This window comes from Pelophylax lessonae, assembly GCF_965119305.1.
Source record: "Pelophylax lessonae genome assembly, chromosome: 1".
Lineage (NCBI taxonomy): Eukaryota > Metazoa > Chordata > Amphibia > Anura > Ranidae > Pelophylax > Pelophylax lessonae.
Genome location: NC_138768.1, coordinates 169,417,121 through 169,439,933, shown reverse-complemented (window position 1 = coordinate 169,439,933; position 22,813 = coordinate 169,417,121). Strand labels below are relative to the sequence as shown.

The 22,813-nt window shown below is 43.3% G+C and overlaps 1 protein-coding gene across 12 annotated transcripts in view; it reads right to left on the bottom strand.

Moving 5' to 3' along the window:
• The window catches only part of PPIP5K2 (diphosphoinositol pentakisphosphate kinase 2), a 218,946-nt gene that overhangs the window by 181,174 nt on the left and 14,959 nt on the right, over window positions 1-22,813 (bottom strand). For all 12 annotated transcript variants that reach the window (XM_082243664.1, XM_082243668.1, XM_082243672.1 and 9 more), the window contains exons 2-3: window positions 7,606-7,982; window positions 6,021-6,216 (exon numbers count right to left, since the gene is read on the bottom strand). In XM_082243664.1, the coding sequence (XP_082099790.1) occupies window positions 6,021-6,216; window positions 7,606-7,761 (352 nt within the window). In that variant the 5' untranslated portion in view covers window positions 7,762-7,982. The remainder of the gene's footprint in view (window positions 1-6,020; window positions 6,217-7,605; window positions 7,983-22,813) is intronic.

Sequence of the window (22,813 nt, the reverse complement as noted above, 5' to 3'; positions counted from 1 at the left end):
TTGAGACCCTGAGGGACGGAGAGGCCTCTTACGAGCCAAGAAGAATAACCCATGTCTACAACAGGGCTCCTTGCCCTTGGCAGCCTGCGGAAGAAGAGTACTCTTCCCCCCCCCCCCCGTGAGACCCTTAATGATGTAATCCAAGCTCCAAACAGGCGATCCCCTACAAGGGGGGAGATCAGATAAGGCCTTCTTAGAAGCCTGGTCAGCAGACCAGCATTTCAGCCAGATAATACACCGAAGGACCACTGCTGATATAGAGAGCCTAGAATCAAAGGAGCCGCATCCAAAGAGGCATCATAGATAAACTGTAGCATCTAGGCTAACTGATCCGCCAGCTCCGCAAAGGCAGGGGGAAGTTGTTTCCCCTCCAGGTCCCGGCATAAAAGTTTAGCCCACTCGGTCAGGATTTGAGACACCAGGGTAATAGTAAATACCAGCCTAAGTGCCGAACAAGCCACAGTGAACATATGGCGGGCCAGGGCCTCCACTCTCCTATCAGCCGGATCTTTAAGGGCCGGGGACTCCTCAACCGGAATTAAGGTAGCTTTATTTAACCTGGAAACTGGCATGTCCACTACAGGTTGGACCGTCAACTTTTAAAGCAGGGAATCCTCATAAGGATACCGCATAGCAAAATGCTTAGGGACCACAAAGCCGTGTGTGAGTTTGTGTTGGAAAACCCTACTGTATTGTGACAAAGTTGTCAAAGTAAGCGGAAAAGGGGAACACCCTTGCCGCTTTGGAGGGCCTGTGGGTGCCAAAAGGGAGTGGCGCCTCCGACACAGCATGAGCTGCATCCTCCATTTTTAAAGTTTCACGCACTGACACAACCAGTGCATCCACCAGCACCTTTATTATGCGCGCTAGGAGAGCAGAGGAATCATCCTCACTATCTGAGCACTCAAGAGTGTGTGGACGCAGACTCAGTAAGGCGACTCGCGTTCACGGCAGCCGAAACACATTCGGGATCTGAGGAGACTGATGAGGTAGGGGAGGGCAGTGGTGCGTTATATACTAAGCTCACCCAAAAAGCTGACTGTGATCCCGCAAAGGGGATGCCGACCAAGTGCCCACAAGTGGACCAACTACTGGACAGTGCAAAAAGACAAGGGGGGGTCGCCCTCCGAGCCCCTCCATAGAGGCCCGCATTATAGGAAATAGCCCCCTTTAAAAGGGGGGCGCCCGCCGTCACACGGACGCGCAAGCAGGGTTCCCTGATGGTTTTCTGCAGCGCTAAAAAGGGGTAGGTGCCCCACACAATAAAGGCGGCATGGCTGCCATCAAAAAATAAACCGTCCCCACAGCCCCACTCCTTCCAAGGGAGGCGTCAAGCTGGTCACATGGCCTAGTAGGCAACGGCCTAAATTTTTGTGGAGGCCCAGCCGCAAGTGCACGGATCTCAGCCAGGCAGATGCCCAAAATAAAGAGCGGGGGCTGCAGCCAACCTCATTGGGGCCGCCCCCCAACAGGGGCGGCCTAAATTTTTGTGGACACCCAGCCACTTGGTCGTGAGCCCCAGCAAAGCCGACCACCCAGGGGCAGTGGATGGGAGGGCAGATGCCCAAACTGGGGCGGCTCCACATAGCTCCCGACCAGTAGGTCGCAAAGCTGGGAAACCTGAAGTGACCACCGAAATTTTAGGGGTGGGGGGAACCCGAGGGAGGGGGCCCACATCCACCCCAAAACCCTCCAGGGGAAGAGGGGGGGACAGCTACTTACTATACCAGGAACAGGTGGGCACCGCTCCTGACAGACCACCACTCCATTTGAATGGGGGGGGGGGGGGGTGTCGGCCAGGAGGAACGCTGTGACTCAGGATGAGGCCAGGTCATGTGCGCCCTTGCGAGACATTTAACTCGCAGGACAGCCAAGATTCAGTGATAACATCTAGACTCCATTACTATCTTCAGTGAGGATTCCTATCTTCAGTGAGGATTCCTATCTCATTATTTGCTGCCTCCATGCTTGCCTGGGGGAGATTCCTCACCTTGTTGTCCTCGATGTTCTTGGCTGGAGGGCGGCTGGCACTTTTATAAAGGTAGGTTTTCTGAAGGGATATGGCATAGCAGAGATTTGAACACCTTTACAATCTTAATTTTGGTATCTATATTATTTTTTTGTTGCACAGTGTTATTCAATGTATTGTTCGCTTATTCAGTATTTTGCACTTACTTTGTGTCTCTTTTATATTTAGTATATGTATACTGTATCAATCTTGCCCCACCCCACACCCCTGAAGAAGCGGGTCTCCGTGAAACATGTCGGGCAATTTGGGCATCACAGCAGCTACATCTACCCGACTGTATAATTGAGTCAGTGAGGGTATTACCTATGATATGTATTATCCTGATGTAGTCTGTGTATAAAACCTAGTTGGTTCATATTAATTATACAAATACAGTTTTATTGCTCAGTGTCTGTGTACACTTGGTTTGTCTATGTACTATATTATTTTGTATGTAATAAAAATTTTGGAATTTTTTTATATATTCTACTAGCTTGTTTTTCAATACTATTGGTCATTACATGGCACCCTTAAAGTCCTCCATCTATCCTCCCTTTTTTCCGCTTCATATGTATGTGTATATATATATATATATATATATATATATATATATATACACACACACACACATACATACACACACACATATACACAAAGTACAGACCAAAAGTTTGGACACACCTCATTCAAAGAGTTTTCTTTATTTTCATGACTATGAAAATTGTAGAGTCACACTTCAAGAGGTAGTCACCTGAAATGGTTTTCACTTCACAGGTGTGCCCTGTCAGGTTTAATAAGTGTGATTTCTTGCCTTATAAATGGGGTTGGGACCATCAGTTGTGTTGTGCAGAAGTCAGGTGGCTACACAGCTGATAGTCCTACTGAATAGACTGTTAGAATTTGTAATATGGCAAGAAAAAAGCAGCTAAGTACAGGAAAACGAGTGGCCATCATTACTTTAAGAAATGAAGGTCAGTCAGTCCAAAAAATTGGGAAAACTTTGAAAGTGTCCCCAAGTGCAGTCACAAAAACCATCAAGCGCTACAAAGAAACTGGCTTTCATGCGGACCGCCCCAGGAAAGGAAGACCAAGAGTCACCTCTGCTGCGGAGGATAAGGCTGGCCATACACTATACAATTTTCTTGTTCAACTTTCCTTTAGATTTACCAAAACCATGTAATATAGGGTCAAACCTACAAACTTTCAATTTGTATGCAATCAGGCAGGCCCTTGTACTACATAGTTTAAGGTAAATCTAAAGGAAATTGAATAAGAAAATTGTATAGTGTATGGCCAGCCTAAGTTCATCCGAGTCACCAGCCTCAGAAATCACAGGTTAACAGCAGCTCAGATTAGAGACCAGGTGAATGGCACACGGAGTTCTAGCAGCAGACACATCTCTAGAACAACTGTTAAGAGGAGACTGTGTGAATCAGGCCTTCATGGTAGAATATCTGCTAGGAAACCACTGCTAAAGAAAAGCAACAAGCAGAAGAGACTTGTTTGGGCTAAAGAACACAAGGAATGGGCATTAGACCAGTGGAAATCTGTGCTTTGGTCTGATGAGTCCAAATTTGAGATCTTTGGTTCCAACCACCGTGTCTTTGTGCGACGCAGAAAAGGTGAACGGATGGACTCTACATGCCTGGTTCCCATCGTGAAGCATGGAGGAGGAGGTGTGATGTTGTGGGGGTGCTTTGCTGGTGACACTGTTGGGGATTTATTCAAAATTGAAGGCATACTGAACCAGCATCGTCCCATCCCACTCCTTATAACTGCCGAGTGGCTGCTGAGCCACATTGGTTGTTCTCACTAGAAAGCTGACCGCCAGCGCTAAAAAAAAAACAGTACTTAGGTGGCGGGAAGTGGTTAATGTACTTCTTTTGCAAAAATAAAACTGCCTTCCATTAATTCTACACACACTTACTTTAGTGTCCTCGTGGCTGTTGATTGTGTAATGACACAGGAAGGAGTTGACCAGCTGATCTCAGCAGTAGCACATACCCTGCATCATCTACTCTCAGCTGGCCAACTCCTTCCTGTGCCATGACCTAAAAAGTCTGTCCAGGAACTAAGGCAGAAGTAATGGATACGGGTTTTTAACCACCTCCTTCCAAAGCCTTTTCTGACACTTCGCTCCTACATGTAAAAATCTACTTTTTTTTGCTAGAAAATGCTTCAGAACTCCCAAACAGTATATATATTTGGAAAAGAAACATTCATGAATAAAAAAAAATTATTGACATTTATGGAGAGACCCCAAATCTCTCCTCTGACCCCCCCCCCCCCCCATGCAGCCGATCGGAATGAAATGGGTCCGATCCGCTGCTTCTCTAGGCCGCTGGTGGCCAGGTAAACAAAGGGGCGGAACCGCAAATGATGAATACTCGTGCTCCCGGTTTCCAGGGTTACAAAGAGAGGGGAAATACCTCAGTTCCTCTCTCTGTCTCAGGCAGCCATCACCGCATCGCTCCCGGCCTCCACGATGGGACCGGAGAGGCAGGGAGAGGCGGCAGCCGCCACCCGCAGAAATGATCAAGGGGCTAATTAGCCACTCAGATCAATTCTGCCTTCTACAGAATCGCCGGCTGTAAATAATGGCCCTGGGATAATGCCTGTAGGTGCAGGCATCATCCCGGTATAACCACTGAAACCCAAGGACGTGGGAATGTGGTTAGCTATGAAGACAGGGAGGTAAGCATGCGTAGAATAAATATAAAGTGTTTTTATTTTTGCAAAGGAATTACATTGTTATATTGGTACATAGGGGAGCTGGAATTTAAAAGAAAAAAGAAAAAAAAAAGGAAAAAAAAAAAGGAAACAAAGGTAAACTCGGTCTTTAAAACTTTCATTACCAACAAAGGAATTTGTACCAAGTATTAAATACATTTCAGTTTTGCGTGTTCAATACTTTGCAATTTACTACAATTTCACTACTGCAATTTATTACACATAACTTCATTTCTGAACTTATTTGTTTTGGTTTCTTTGTATATATTGATTGCATAGGCTGTTACTAACATGTAGTGAATGTTTCATGTCAATAGCACCTTTAGAGCCGGTTCACACTACCGTAACCAGAAAGTCGCCCCATGAAGGAGTGACTTTTTAGCGCGACTTTAGCGTGACTTTGAAGAGACTTTTGAAGAGACTTAAATGATAGGCAACTTTGTCTGTGGGGAATGCCTGGGTAATCTTTTTCTGCTTCCTGGAAAGTCTGATCACAGTTGCTTGAAAATAGATAAGGATCCGACTTAGAGGCGACTCCCATTGAAGTCTATGTGCACAAGTCGGATAGAGGTCGCCTTGAAGTAGTACAGGAACCTTTTCTGAAGTCGGAGCGACTTCAGTAGTGTATATTAAGACGGCTCTCATTCATTTACATTGAATTTGTAATGACAAGCGACTTGGGGGCGACTTGAGGTCGCATAAGTCGCGTCCCAAGTCGGAGTAGTGTGAACCGGGTCTTAGAAATATATTTACCTAGAAAAATAATGAGGTGTTTAATACTTATTCTACCAGCTGTATATTTGAGAGACATTTTTGCAAAAACTGTCTCCGCCAGTCTTCCATGGACCATATATATATATATATATACACATATACACACACATACATACATACATACATACACACACACACATACATACATACATATATACACACATAAATACATACATTTTTTTATATAAAATTTCTTTCTAAAAACCTAAGATAGAAACATTACTGCAATGAGAAGTGTAGGCATTTGAAAGTCATCCTGATTAGCCACTGGAAAGATTTATAGGAGTGAGTCAGTGTGTGGGCAGCACATCTTATGTTCAGATTACCAAGTATGATAACTGCAGACATTTACCTGGCCTAAGCAGACAGCTCAGCAACTGTAGACAGGATTACCCATATAAACTGCAGCAATTTCTATTTTCTATCTGTCTGCATCTGTGAGAAAGTGATTGTTCCAGAAATGCACCCGCTACCCACTGCTAGGAGCTCTATACATCAAGAGCTTTACCTTTGGAGTGAAAGGAAATAAGGCAATCACACAGTGGCCAGTTTTCCACACATTCGTTTAGAATGACGTCTTCTTCAAATATAACAACCGTGATGTATTTGAACAGCGAGAGGCGTTCCAAGATTTCTTTCATGGGCTTAGATTTGGACTTTTTAGCCATAGCACAGATTCCCACCACAATCTGTCTCTCTGGAGGCTACAAAGAAAACAAAAAGGGAGGATTAGGATGCACCAAGTATCATTAGACCACTGGACTGCACTAAAGTGACAGAATTCTAGCGTTCTATTTATCACTATGGATACAACTTTATTTTTGTTTTAATTTATTTTCCCCAGCAAGGTGGTGCAGTGCTTGAACAGGCATTTTTTAGCATTTTTTTAAATTATTTTTAGCTAAATGAAAGCTAGTTACAACTTACTAGGGGGGGCGAATGCTTTTCAGGAGTTTTCATTAAAGCTTCTGATTGAAACTCATTGCTCAAAAGAAGCTAATATGATTTTTTTTTTTTTTTAGCTTTTCATTAACAAAACTGAAGAGTGCAAAATCTGATCCAACTGTTCATGGTAGCCAATCAGCTTCTAACTTCAGCATGTTCAATCGAGCTTTGACAAAAAAAAAAAAAAAAAAAAAAAAAAACCTGGAAGCGGATTGGTTTCTTTGCAGAGCTACACCAGATTTTATACCCTTCAGTTTTAGTAAATCAACCCCAATGTTCCAGTGAGAACAGGCACAACTGAAAACTAAGTGATTTTAAAAAAGATTTTAGTAAGAAGTAAGCATATTTGCATCTGGCCTACTGAAATCTACAGATTAAAATCTCAGCCAACACATGGCTGGACGGCACTGAATCAATGTGATTAACACGCTGAAATTAGGACCACAAAGGGAAAGGAAGGGAGTAAATGTCACAAATGAGTTCACCAGTTACACTCTGTGGGACCTCCTCTTAGTTCAATCCAAAGCCTCGTACACACGCGTCGAAAATCGGCAGGGAATTTTCGTCTGACGACCGATCTGCCGATTTTCGGCTTGTTAGTATGATGCTTCCGACAACCGACACCGACTTTTCGGCCGAAAAAAATCTGGTGTGCAGGCTATAAAATTTTTGTTGGCTGTCAAAACACGTCCGATTTTCCTGCAGTTAGTACAGATTTCGACAGGGAAAAATCTTATGAGCAAGTCTGGGCATGCTCAGAGAAGAAAGAACACAAAGAAAGCAAACCAACACATGACGTCACTTCTGAAGTATAATTTTGTCGGGCGAGAAAATTCGTGTGCAGTCTAGGCACATTCCAACCAACAAAACACCTCTCTGGACAAAAGACGGACGACCGGTCGGCCGATAATCGTTGGGTGTGTACTAGGCTTAAGACTAAAGGGCACTGTGGAAAACCGTTCCATGTATACTGGTTTTAAAGGATCATCCCGGCCAGCGATCTTCAACACTTCTGCATAGATACAGGACATCAGATCATATCATGTGGGATTAATGCGGACTATAGAAACAGCAGCAAAATATAAGAACTATATGGACAAAAAACTCTAAAATAAATACTAGTAAACATTTAGGTGTATGATACATACAGAATCATATTCTTCATCGTCGTCATCATCCTCATCATCAATGTGGTCATAGATATTATCTTTATTTTCTACTTTATCTTGGTCTAGCCCCTCATCTGATTCTTCACATCCCACAAAGAACCGTGGAATATCTCCCTCTTTTGCACTAACAGACATGGTGGTAACCTTTGCCGGAGATCTGCATGTGTCTGACTGCAGTGATAAATTGTGTTTAAACACGGTGATGCAGCTCAAACCCGGACTGGATAACTCAGCCGTTCATTACAGCAAGCTGTGCATTTCTCATGTCTTCAGTCTCTCAATGTAACCACGTCTTCTGAAATACTCAATCATAACCAGCTGCTCTTTATTTCAGGCCATGGGACTGTATACTCTTCCTAAAGATAAATCTACAAAAGAAAAAAAAAAAAAAAACACAAAATATATATTAAATTGACAAAGAATGAATAATTTTTACTCAACATATTTAAAAAGAAACAGTTTGACATGGTAATGTAGAGCATTTAAAATGCCAAAAAAACAATCAGCTACAGCGCCAACAATCCAAGCAGCATGATCACAGAAAATACCAGTAGGGTATACAGAAAAATTATCAGAGAGGTCAAATCGATATAGCACCCAGTGAGACCCAGGGGCAAGGGAAGAATAAAACAGAAGGGAGGAAAGAAAAAAGTAAGGGAGGGAGGGGGATATAAGGAAGAGAAAGAAAGCTGAGGGGTCACTGGGCAGGAGGGAGAATGCGACAGGACAAATTATAACCAGGGCATAGAAGACAAGTCTAAAGCCTAGTACACATGCGCCGAATGTCAGGCGGCATCAGCCGTTTCAAAAGAAAACAACTGACATTCAGCCCATGTGCAGGGCAGCTGGTCGGACAGAAGGCGGCTTCTGTCGAAGAGGCATGACCAAAAAAAGGTCTGCAGATCTGCATCGGTGTGTGATCTGATGGGCGGGGGGGCGCCAACCCCTTGTCAGAACACAATAGCTCAGCGGGGGGGAGATCTCTGTACGAACATCAGATTGTTAGTACAGCGGCTCCTCCCTAGCTCTTAGTTTTTTGCTGGGTTGAACAAAAAAAACTAGCAGTGTGTACTAGGCTCACTCCTGGATAGGGGCAGGTACTTGCTTTTTCTCCATTGCATTCAGTAACCCATAGGTCCCTTTCACACAGGTGTTCTATTTGTCCATTTCTCACTGAACGAACGAAACACAGACTAAATGGATAAACGGTCCGTTTTTGCATTGGTAAGTGGATGTAAAAAAAATAAATAAATAAATAACCAAAATGAAAAATCTGATAAAATAACGTAAACTGAATCCCTGAATCCATTTTTCTTTAAAAAAAAAAAAAATATATATATATACATATATACACACACATTTAACTGAACTAATGAAACAAACGGAACGTCCATGTGAAAGGGACCTTATGGTACTCCCCTCCCCACTCCCTATCCTGTCACTTGATTGGGAAGGAGAATTAGCAGAATGAGCAGCTCATCTCTCCGTCACTCTACAGTCTCCTTCTAGCAACACGTTCCTTACACAGCAGCACAAATAACTGGTTCCTTTGTACTGCTCCCCCCTTCAGTCTGAGCTCTGCTGCGGAAAGACAGCAAGACTGATACCAAGTCAAAATCAAGTATTTACATATGTGCATTAAAAAAAAAATACATTTAATCTTCGATGAACCTACTTGTAAGGAACTTCAGAAGCCGTCTTGCTTATGAATTCCATTAACATCAGTCAGTGGTGAAATCTTTCCTGCCAGGCCAAAGGCACAGAGTACTGTCACAAATGATATATGGAACCATAGTAGGTTTTATCATTACATACTAGCAGCTCGCAGTTCTGGTACAACCCAGGAGCCATAATTAATGGAGACTGCTCCTAGTTACTAACACACATGATAGTCAGATTCATTTGCCGTTGGGTGCAGTACAAATAAATATCCTGACTGTTCCATCAAGCAGATTTAGCTCCAAAGTCTGCTCTTGTCTTTTTCTATTTTCCTCCATTTCATCTAAAATTCAAAAATAAGTAAATCAAAAGATCCACACACAGCCAATGGGATAAGGCGAGCCTGGGCCTGTATTTCCCCTGTGCATCCATGTATATAGTTACCCATCAATTGGATTTATTTAAATGGTTCTTCCTTCGTAACCCACTTATCTTAATCCAACAAGGGGTTTAGAGTATGACTGGCTCAGGATATAGTCATATTAGTGTGGTCATTTCCACCTGAATGATATCCTTTATGTAATGGATATATTGAGTTTTTCCATTATTTACACTTATTAAGCTATTCATATGTACAGAAGAGAAGACTGAATAGGACCGCTGAGCGGGATTCTGGCCATATAAAGGTTTGTGGTTAAAAGCAATACAATTCTGCCCATATTCTTAGACATTTCATTGGTTGTTGGTCAGTTTTCAAACACGATTTTCCTGCTTTACCACAAACACATTGGGCCAAAATATTTCTGCTCATGTCTGATTCCAGCAAGTTTACCTTTAAAGCAGAACTCCAGCTAAACAGCTAAATTAAAGGTTTAGAGACGCAAATATTTGGACTATTTCCAGAACACAAGATATTTTAATTCTGTTCTGTTCAGTTACTATTATGGTTCACACACATCCCTACCATACTATTCATACTACTTCCGGTGTACTGTACTGTACAGTACTGTATGTGTACAGTAAAGAATATATGAGAAGGACAGGAGTATAATGAAAAAAAGCAGTTATGTTTCAGCAGGAAAGAGAAATTCTACACAGTAGGGCCGATACTAAGCATTTGCATGAGTATCATTTTACTCGTGCAAATGCACCCATACCTGAAACCAATACTTTCAGGTTTGGTTATTTCAGTTGTCAGCAGGATTCCCCCACTGACAGCTGAAATGTAAAAAAAAAAAAAAAAAATCCAGCAATTATCGGTTGTTAAAGCGGAGTTCCACCCAGAAGTGGAACTTCCGCTTATTTGCTTCCTCCCCCCCTCCGGTGCCACATTTGGCACCTTTCAGGGTCGAGGGGGGAACAGGTACCACTTTTTGACAGGTACCCTTCCCTACTTCTGGGAGACGGCACCGCGGCATTGTCCCTCAGAAGTTTGGCCTCCTCCTCCTTCCCCCGCCGCCGAGCCAATCCTTATGCGCATCACGCTTCGTGCATTAGGGACCCGCCCGTGAAGCAAGAAGGGCGGCGGCAGCACCCAAAAGCCGATGGAAACATCGGCTGCGGTGCCGAAATTCGCTGGACTCCAGGACAGGTAAGTGTCCACATATTAAAAGTCAGCAGCTACAGTATGTGTAGCTGCTGACTTTTAATTTGTGGAGAGGGGAGGCTGGAACACTGCTTTAAGGAGCAGGGCCCTGCATCCTTAACAACCGATGACTCATTCAACTGTCAGTTGGGTTCCCCTGCTGACAGCTAAAGGGTTAAAGAATTCTGGCAACTGGACCTGTAAAAAAAAAAAAAAAAAAAAAAGCAGCTGGGCAATGTTTATCAACATTGCTCAGTTGCTGAAACACTAATCTAAAAAAAGAACATGGTTTCTTTTTGTATCTTTCTGTTTCTTCATCTACAGATTATAGGGATGAACTGCAATCTGCAGATGAAGTCAGTTTAAGCCCCGGTTCACACTAGGGCGACCTGTGAGGCGACAGGCCGCCGCAGGTCGCCTCCCATAGGGAAGCTGCGGACCCGTTCTAATAGGAGAGACACAAGTCGCTCCGACCTAGAAAAAGGGTCCGGAGCTTCTTTGGGGCGACCAGGAGGCGACCGCCATAGACTTCAATGTTATCTCGGTCTCGGAGGTCGCCCCGGGAAGTAGCGTCGCGGTAGTGTGAACCGGCGCTAAAGCAACCTGCCAAGTAAAAAAAACATTATTGTGTGTGTTTATTAAATGCTACTCTGTTTATCCTCCTTATTCTCCTCCATTTAACTATTCTTTTCCTGCTGATTTATTTTTTTGTTCACTTCTATTTCATAAACTACTGATATTTTTTTTTTGCTTTGTTTATTAATATATTTACATGTTTCGCATTTAAAAAAAAAAAACAAACACATTTATTTAATTTGTAAATACCTTTTCAATGCTTTGCACCATTGCTGACAACTGAAGCATAAACAAACTGTTGCTGTAGGTGTCGCCAAGTACACCTACAGCAACAGCAAAAAAAAAAAAAAAAAAAATCGTATCAGCGCATCCCTACTTCACAGTAATACCAGTAGAATTTAGAAATCCATAATGCTTTTTAAAGAATAGTTGGAACAAGAAATTTTGCCTTTTTATCTTTATAGACTTTTGCCTTTATTTTCTTTTACAAAGCTAAAAGTTTATTCTTCTTATAATTTGTCTTTCCTGGTTCCTCTTTTACTCCATCTACATGCTATTGAAACCTTTTAGTTTTCATGTCCCGGGCAGACTATATATGCATGCAGACTATCCAAGGCAATGTCTCGATAAAATGCTGAGCCTTCACATTTGCGAGAACTGAAATCTAATGAATTAAAAAGGACAGTCAGGCAGCAGAGGAGAGAGCTAGATGATGCTGGATGACCTCTAACCAGGTAAAACGGTAGGTCCTGTCTGACTTGCTGTAGCTTCTAATGTACACTGTGAGAAGATCAGTGTGTGCAGTGAAATACCAGTAAGCATTTTCAGTACAAGAGAGGAGCCTATACAAGTGTGCTAGACTAAAGGTAAAGTTGGCCATACGTTAATCATTTTTAGTTCAACCAGCAAAAAAAATAAAAAAAATAAATAAAAGAATGAACCGATTCCCCCATCCAAACATTGGAATCGCTCCTGCTGTGCGATTGTTTTCAGAAGGCAATGAGCCTTTCTCGTCATCAGGACCCACTGATCATGGCTGCTTGCTTTAACACCTGGTGATCTGGCCAGTAACTCACCTCCTGTATTACAGTGCCTCTACTCTGGATGAAGAAGCAACAGAGCCCCATCATGTCCCTATGCTGAAATTGTGCAGTCCCAGCACAGAAACCTCAGCCATCCATGGACACATATGTGTGGTGTGCCCGCTCTCCTTGCCGCCACATGTGGGTTACATACTGACTTTGAATGGTAGGAGGACAAACCTGGCAAACTGAACACTGTCCCCTATACATACACAGACTAAATCAAAGGCAAACAAGCTGATATAGTTTTAAAGTTCATGGAATGCCATCTATATAATACCAGACTACAGGGTGGCACAAGTGACATCTGTACACCGGGAATACGAAGCAGAGGTAAAGGCTTTTTAATGTAACAAAGAGGCTTTGTTGGTGCTTTGTAACAAAGAGCGTCTTTCTAGAAAGTGTAACAGTGTATTTTACACAATATCCGGACAATTCCAGCACTCAATGAATGGAAAGGATTTACTGACAGAAGCAGTTTAAACTCTGATCCAAATGAGGCTCGGTTCACATTGGTGCGATGGAAGATATCACTGCTGTGCAAATCACATGCGATGTCTGCAATGCAAATCCCGGCATACAGATTGTACGGCTAAATTCGCATCGCATTCAGACCAAAGTCATGCAGAACCCTTTTTTGGTCTACACCAGAATCGGCTCGCACGGGTGTTCACACCTATGCGTTCAGATTCCTGTCCGAATTGACAGTTCTCACTGTGATATGCAAAACGATCTGGGGGTGTCATTAACTTTGCATTGACACTCCTAGCAGTTCATATGTATATGGCAGTGTGAACTGCCTGCAAGTCGGGTGCGGTGCGGGAACCTGCAGTGGATTCGCAGGGTTTCCCGCATCGCACCAATATGAACCAAGCCTAAAAGGCACTAACTCTTTCCATAGGTACCCAGCACACTTTTCTCCCCAGCTTCATATACATGTCAGCTGTAACCAGCTTGTAGAATTTCAGGTTTTGTTCATACATGCAGCAGCCCTTGATGCGCTTCTAAAAAGTGATCTGCAGTGAACTGCTTTTCAGAAGCATTTGACTCTGCAACCACATGCATTACACATAGTTGCAGGACAGATGCAACATGGCCCATTACACCTAAATGGTTTATGTTCAGCGGTGTTACTGCCCACCGAATGCAATATGCTGTTTAAAGTGATACTAAAGTCTTGTTTCTGCCTAAAAATTTAAAATAGGTCATACTTACCTGCTCTGTATAATGGTTTTGCATAGAGCAGCCTGGATTCTCCTCTTCTCGGGTCCCTCAAGTCCCTGGCCCCTCCCTCTTGGCAAGTGCCCCCACAGCAAGCAGCTTGCTATGGGGGCAGCCGAGCCGCTGCTTTGTGTGTCCATTCAGACACTGAGCCGCTCCTCGGCCCTGCCCCCTCTCTCTCCATTGGCTCACTGACTTTGATGGACAGCAGCAGGAGCCAATGGCACCTGCTGTGTGTCTCAGCCAATCAAGCTGGACAAGTCCTGGACAGCAGAGTCTCTCGCGCAACATCGCCTGATTGAGAGGAGGCCCAGGTAAATATTAGGGGGGCTGAAGGGGGCTGCTGCACACAGAAAGCATTAAAGCGAAGTTCCGACCTCGGGGGTCAATTTGAGCTAAAAAATACCCCCGGGACAGTCAGGGCTAGTACATTCCATAATAGATAGCCTCTGAACTGTCCCGGGTCGCACTTACCTGAAAGAAGAAATACTTACCTTGAAAAATTTCTTCTCCAGCGCTGCCATCTCGGGTGTGGGCAGCTGAAGCCGCAGCGTCCCTCTTCTGTGTCCTCTTCGTGACGTCGGAGTCCCACAATGTGCCTGCTTGTCACTTCTGGTGCAGAAGCTGTTTAGCAGTGAATACCTGGGAGCGATGACGTTCAGCTTCCAGGAATCATCGCAAACCGGAAGTGACGGTGCGGGCCGCGGCCGCAGAGGGAGGAAGTGGAAGGAAGGTGAGTATATTTTCTTCTATAAGGTAAGTGACCAAAAAAAAAAAAATCGCCATTATCCATTTCTTTTTTAGGTTCCCCTTAGCAAGCGGATGGCTCAAAATCGATTTTATGGCCGGAACTCCGCTTTAAGATAAAAACCTTCTGCCTTTAGAAACCATTTTCATTTTTACCGCAAAGCAGCACGGCAGCAGCAAGTGTACAGCTCTGAGAAGCTGCATATACTTTAGGTGAGCGGGTAAAACCACTGCAAATTGCCAGTTTTTACCCCCCCCCCCCCCCCCCCCCCAGGCAACTTGTGTGAATGAGACCCAACCTTCTCACATGTATTTTGAGGAAACCTGTAATGAGTAAAGTATAAAGGCTCATTGCTTCTTAAAATACTACTTCAATGGTTGCCATCCTGATCTAAAAACTTCAGCATTTAGTGAGCCACCCAGGCCCAAATGGCACATGCAAAGCATGCAGCAAATGAAAATCCGAGAAAGTTCAGAACGTACTTGAAGTACTGAAGTCAGACCATCCATCATGAAAACTATGCAACTAGAATTTTCAGAGGACAGATTTCTTTAGGCTCCGATTACACCTGTGCAATTTAATGCGTGTCAGGAAAAATAGCACAGGTGTGTTTCTTGGTGCATTGATTCATGTTTTTGGTCCCACAGACTTCAATAGCAGGACATGAAAACAGATTTATGCTTTATGCACATGGGCATACAGAGGCTGCATACTCACCCTCCAGGGACCCACAGCTGCCAATTGAGATTAGGTCCTTATGCACTACCAGCTCTCCTAGATTGCAAATGAGTTTAGGGAAGGTTTAGGTGCGTCAAGTGCTTGGGCGTTAATTCATTTCCATGGCAAGAAGAATAATTATTCTGGCCATTAAAATTACCGATCAAGCGCTAAACGCACCTAGCATTATTTAGTGTTTAGATTTGTCAAGCATTTTTTCTGCCCCAACACCGATGTTCCTGGGCGCGCTGGCTGTGGGTTTTTTCCTGCCTCTAAATGGCATTGATATCTGGAGCCTCTCAGAGACTGAAGCGGTTCTGTTAGCCTGCTGTCGGCTGAATGTGGATTACAGGAGTGCAAAAGTATGTTTACTCCTCTGAACCACAGGAGAAATATGACCAAATAAGCTCTGGTCATACTTCTCTTAACATGCATTTTCATGTGTTTTTGCACATAACACCACTACCCCCCCCCCCCCCCCTAACCTCTACTTTATTTTACTTTTGTTGGCCAAACTAATATAAAATGCACAAAAAAAAAAAAAAAAAATGCAGGAAACGGCAGACAAAAGAATAAAAGCCTAGCCTTAATCTAGGATTGAATTTATTATATATTATTACCCAACATAACATGCCTAAATTGGTCTTGATATTATTCTTCACCCTCTGACTGGGCAAGGCCTGCTTTTAAATAATAGATTCCTCCTAATATATACTGTTGCTGTATATGGCTACATGTCCAATGTTTTAATGCTGACTTTTATTGTTATTGAATTGTCAACTTTAGCCCGACTCCAGGCTCAGTGTTCCACCCCAGGTGCACCCCCAGCACCTTTATATACATAAAAAAAAAAAAAACAATTCTGTCAGGCCAGCTGATGTGATAGGTCCTCTTTGCCCTCTTCACACTGGCAGCGAGTGGATCATAAATGTAAAGATGTGGTACTAATTTCTGCACTGTTCTCCTGTAAGGTTTACAATCAGTTTAGATATAACAGACAACGCCGGTTGCTTATAACCTCCTCTTGCTTTTTTGAATGTAATAGATCTTATATAAGCCCACAGATGTTTAGGTTTTTAAAGAATTCGGTTTAATATAAACAGATTGTGCAGTTAAATTGTAGCAAAGGGTCAGCTTCAGGGCCCTTTCACACTAAGCGCTGGTTCACACCACAAAAGCGCACGTTAGATCCGCTCCGGATCCATTTCTGCATGCACATTTCATGCATTTTACCACGTTTCAGTACAGTGCAGGAAACTGCAGCATGTTTTTCTGGAACTGGAATGCCCTGGAACTGAACGCACTAGTGTGAACTATGCCATTTAAAGCCATGTAACCAACTTTCCATGCATTTTTGATGCAGAAAAAAATGCACTGGACTGCATGTGGTGTGAACCGGCCCTGATCCATTTTTCCTGCATTTTTACTAGGGGTGCACCGATCTGACTTTTCTAGTCCCGATACCAATTTCTGGCTTTGTGTGTCTGCCGATACCGATCCGGAACTATTGTTTTGTTATAACAATTGTGCATTCAAAATCTAAAATATATGTAATCAAACTCAAAATTAAAAAGAATAAAATGTAGCCACAAGAAAAAAAAAAAAAAAAAAAGTTTATTGCTTGAACATATCAAACAGTAAACATGCAAAAAATATGAACATACAACATAGCAGCTGAACCTGAGAAATATATATATATATTCTATACATACATACACACAGTATACCGAACTAGCAATAAGGGTACTTGCAGGGATTTGCTTGTAGGCACTGTCTGTCTGGATGAGCCCGGGAAGCATGCGGCTTCAGTACAGAGCAAAGCCGCTGCTTCCTGTGTATGGCTCCTCCATTCACAGGCAGAGTGCATCTGATATCACTCCGCCTGTGAGCTGCCGGACCTATACAGGAAGTAGCGGCTCCATGCAAGTAAGCGACAGCTGAGCCGGGACTCAGCAGACAATGCGGTAGGTTCTGCTGCGACGAAACCGGATCGGCCCGTGGACCTGTTCATTTTACCGATCCCCGATCCAGCTATTTTGCCAGGATCAAGGCCGATAGCTGATCCTAATATTGGATCGGTGCACCGCTGGTTTTTACCTTGCAAGAAAAACTAAAGAAAAGGTTTCCCTTTCAACATGAGAATTTAAATCTCAAGCTTGAATAAGCCAGGTGTCTGTAGAACACTTCAACACACTATTACATGGATGCCACTTTGTATGCTGTAGACACAAAAAAAAAAAAAAAAAGACACCATAAAGACTCAAAGCTAATTCACAGATCATGGAAGCTTCCCTGAGCACCTTGATGCCTCAAGGGTTATTAATTACTAATTCACACCAGACTCAAGCATTTAACACATTAACCACTTGCCGACCGCCGCACGACTATCTACGTCGGCGGTCAGCCCCTCACAGGCAAAGTGACGTAGGTCTACGTCACTAGCTTGTGAGGGTCTAGGGAGCGAGAGCGCGCGCCCCCGGAGGCGCGCTCCCGCTCCCGAGTGGTCACGGACCCCCCCGCGCGTGTGACCGGCGGACCCGATGTCCGCCGGCCACTCTGCGATCGGCGGGGGAGAGGGAGAAAGTCAGGCAGCTTGTGTAAACAAGCTGCCTGTCATTCTCCTCGCTGTATGAGAGCTGATCATCTGGATCTACTATGTAGATCCGTTGATCACTCTGCATACAGCTGAAGCCCCAGCCAATCACAGTTAGAATCACGCCCCTAGGGACACACACAGCCCCTCCTTCTCAAATAAAGTTAACCCCTTCACTACCAGTGTATTTTTACAGTAACAGTGCATATGTATAGCACTGATTACTGTAGAAATGTCACTGGTAACCCCAAAAGTGTCAAAAATGTCAGTCAAGGGTCCGATCTGTCCGCCGCAATGTCGCAGTACCGCAAAAAAAAAAATCGCAGATCGCCGCCATTACGCGTTAAAAAAAAAAAAACAACAAAAATGACAAAAATCTTTCCCTTAGTTAGTAAACGCAATAACTTTTGCGCAAACCAATCAAAATATGCTTTTTGCGATTTTTTTTACCAAACATAGGTAGCATAAAACAAATTGGCCGAAAATTTTAAAAAATTTTGATTTTTACATTTTTTTTGGGGGGAATTTCATATAAAAAAAAGGGAAAAATATTGCTATTTTTGCAAAATGGAAGCTCTTTTTTTGTTTATAGCGCGTGATCAAAAAATCGCACAGGTGATCAAATACCGCCAAAAGAAAGCTCTGTTTGTGGGAAAAAAAGGACGCCAAATTCGTTTAGGTACAGCGTCGCACGACCGCGCAATTCTCCGTTAAAGTCACGCAGTGCCGAATCGCAAAATACCCCCTGGTCGGAATGGGGGTAAAATCTTCCGGGGCTTAAGTGGTTAAGCTGTCTGCACTACAGATACATTTCAGACATTTGTATGTCACCAGAAAATGGACCTTAAGGTAACATGGCATGGTGTGAAAAGCTCCTATTTATTGGTACAAATACATATTGCACATAATGAATGGGTAAAATGGGTTTGTGATGTTAGATGACCCATAGAAGACTGGCTTTTAATACAGGGGTACAAACTACAGAAATTTCAGCAAAACAGACGTACACTATTCAGTCTAGATCATGTAATCCTATTCTCTGTACATTATAGAATGATTCTAGGACAACATCCCCCTAGACAACATCCCCCCTCTAACCCTAACCCTCTAACCCTATGTCCCGGGGGATATTGCCCGGGGGATCTTGTCCCGGGGGGGGGGGGGGGGGATATTATCTGGGGGGATTAACCCTATGTCCCGGGGGATATTGCCAGGGGGATGTTTTCCGGGGGGGGATTATGTCCAGGGGGATGTTGTCCCGGGGGGATATTATCCGGGGGGAAAGTTTTCCGGGGGGGGATATTGTCCTGACACCTATAGAATAGCTATGCTGCACATTATTCCTTCCTGAACATGAAAAGGGGAACCGTCTACTACATTGCTGAACCTTCACTTTTCTCCCTCTGAATCACTCAACAACAGGCCTGCCTACACAGTCATCAGTTCATTGAGGCCTTAGATTCGGCACACTTTTTAGTATTAGTTTAAAGCGTATCCACACCCAAAAAACAAAATGTAATATTCTCTTGCTTAGCAGTCTTTAGATGCAGTGGCTGCATTAGTTTACTTTTATTTTCATCTGGTTATACTGCCACTAAGGCCCCTTTCACACTTGTGCGACCTAAAAGTCACGCAACTTTGACTGGATTTGAAGCAATGCCTATGTAATCTTGAGGTCTATGGACCTCAAGTTGCAGCAAAGTCAGACCAAAGTAGTGCAGTAACTACTTTTTAGTCACACAGATATGAACAGTATTCATTGGAAACCATAGGGTACGACTTGTCATGCAACTTTGCAAGTCGCAGGACAAGTCACACAAGTGTCAAAGGGGCAAAAAACACACTCCCGTCCTAGATGGACAACACTCACTCACTTTGTACTGTGTTTATGGAGAAGCAGCTGGTGTGGACTACAAAACACATTCCCCTCTCATCTTCCCCATAACAGAGAGGATGGGTTCTGTAGTCCTCAGAGATAGCTGGAAAAATATAACTTTGCAGAGTGTAGCACAGGTGGAGGGCACAGGAAGATACAAACTGAGAAGATTACCAGAAGGATTAACGTTTTTTTTTTTTTTTTTTTTATCCGACAGAGAACAAAAAACTTTCAATAGTATATTTTGCAGACCCAAAAGGAACCAAATAGGAAAGTTCATTGTTGGGTGACATTCACACGTGCGAATGCACACTGGCTGCGAGAACTCCAATGGGGGTTCCCACTATAGGCTGAGAGTGCCAGCTCCATTGAAAGCAATGCTCTTGCAGTCTGTTGAAGCTGGAAACAATATTTACATTAGCTGTACCCCTTATAATAGTGGGCTACATTGAGAATAAAGTATATAGCTACTGATCTTTGTGAGGATATATACATAAAGAACTACAGATGAATGGTCTTCTAAGGAGAAATGTATAAAAAGACTAAAGAAAATTAGGAAGAGTCGAGTGCAGCATATCTTCAGTGCAACATCAGTATGCGGGTTTTGGCAGGGTTGCCTAGCAACTGTATAGCAGGCCTCCTGTACAAAGAGCATCATAAATATGCATCATTGACGATGGTGATGATGGTCCAACTGGAAAGTATTAGTTGTAAAATATACCCATGCATAATAATAGAAATCCAGAAGACAAACCAAATAGCAGTAAAAAAAACTAAAGCTAAAGTCATGAATTTTTGGATACTTTATGAAACGAGATGTGGCTTGCTCCGTGGACAGGTCTTCAGTACAAGTCTGCCTGTACTGTACACTTGCTAGGAAGCTGAAAGCTGTATTAAGCCCCCACCCCAAAAAAAAAAAAAAAAAACACATATTGCAGCTTTCCAATTCTTAGATGTGATGGCTGTATTGGTTTCCTTTTTAGACTGACTTCAATTTTCCTCTGGTGATCCAGTCAGGAAGTCTGTTTTTCACAAGCTCTCCAGCAGAATGCATCAGATTACATGGATAAAACAAGCCACTTAATACCGGCAAGGGTAAAAAAAAAATGATCAGATTTTATTTATTCATGCAAAACCTTTACTCCAAAAGAAAAAAAACAGTTTGCTGTAACTGATTACAAAGTGTGAGCTGGAGTTTGACTTAAATTTCTTAGTGTATATAAATCTAATAAATGCTGCCGTCTGTTGTGCTTCCTGTGCTCCTTCCTCCAGAGTTGTGGCTAACTAATACAGGATTGTGTTACTGACCACATCACCAGGTGAAAACAGAGGGAAAAAAGACAAAAAAAAAAAGCCGATGCAGCCACCCATTCTAAACACTGGTAAGCTACAATATAATAATACATTTTTGGTTTTGGGTTCAATAACACTTTGAAGTGCATATAAAGCCAAAAAACTTTTTTAATTTTTTTGGCATGTTCTAAACCCCTGTTAGGATTTTTATTTCGTCACCTGCATGCCTTTGTGAAAATTTCCCTTTACGTACCTTCCTTTAGGTGCAAACATTCGTACAAAAATTCTCAGTACATTGACATGAATGTTGTTTACAAGTACTTCAAGTTTTGTTTGCTTTAAGGCCTCCTTCACAATGATAGACTGATCAGGTCCGCCCATTGGTTTTTTAGGCGGACCTGATCAGGCCAATCATTGCTCTCTATGGAGCGGCGGCTGTCAACAGACATGTGTCCGCTGACACCTGCTGACAAATGGGGATCTGTTCCCTCGCAGATCAGATCGGACGACAGTCAGATTTTAAAAAAAAGACAGCCGGTCCGTTCATAGAGAACGGCTGTGCATAAGCTGGGGAGGACGACAGCAAAGAGATCAGAGAATGCAACACCAGCTCATCATTCTCTCTGCTGTGCCTGTCATAGCCACAGAACAGAAAAATCCTCTCTCCTAATTAGCAAAAGCTTGAACAATTCTTTGTTAATGCCTCCAAATGAATCTACCCAACGAGCACCGACTCCACTGATCCACACTGAACAGGCAGATGGCAGGTCCCGTCCGCTGTGTAGAGCAGACACAGACATTTTCCCCATGGAGAAGAGTGGGACTATCGGGTGAAAACGGACCACCTGTCCATTTTCATCCAATCAGATCAATGGACGGAAAATAGGACCACCATTCGTCTGGATTTTGCGGGCAGGATCGTATTGGATTGCAGCGGGTCGCTGACATCCACTGCTCTATAGAGGAGACTGAAGAGTCCAATCAGGTCTGTCTGAAAAAGTTTTAGCACCATCTTGGAAGAGGCAGGAACAGTCCAGCTTTCCATAAATCTGTGTTTGCTTTCCTCACTCTTCTTCAATAAATGCATTGCCAGAGCTTATGAGAGAAAAATCACATACTCCGCTATCTTTACAATTTTACAAGAACTGCTTACCAAAAAATATTTTTCTTATGATAAGCAGAGTGGAAGTTTGTCTCAGGGTCCATTCATTCAGACAAGCACCAACACCCAGCTCTATGCAAAGTGCATTGACATGCCATTGTCAGTAGCACCACAACCCACTGCACCACATTATATATAACAAACTGTGCTGTGCTTCCATGGCCTAACACAAAAAAAATAAAAAAATCCAGCATGTCTTAACTGGTATGTTGAGATGCGTTTTCAGCCCATTCGACAATGAAGAAATTGAACAGTGCAGGTTACAGCGGCGCTCCACCAAAAAGGGTAAGTTATGCTTTGGGACATCCTCCCGCCTCCACTGCCCAACGTGGAATGTCAATTTGGGGGGGGGGGACAGATACTTACAGATACTTAGTTTTGACAGTTTCCTGCTCCTACTCAGATCGCCTAGGACGGTGATCCAAGTGTAAGTTCTCCTCCTTCACGCAGTCTTTAGGGACAAGTTACAGGTCCCAGAGGACAGCGGGATCCTTCACAATGCGCAGGGTGGCAACCATTCAGCTGCATGCAGCTGCAAATCCTATAGCTGCTTACTTTTTTAATGAATGGACACTTACCTGTCCAGGGATCCAGCGCTGTCCTTACCCAGGCTAGTTTTTTTTTCGCTAACCTCCATGTTCCTGGTGCTGGCATCCTAACTGTGGTTGCCACCCT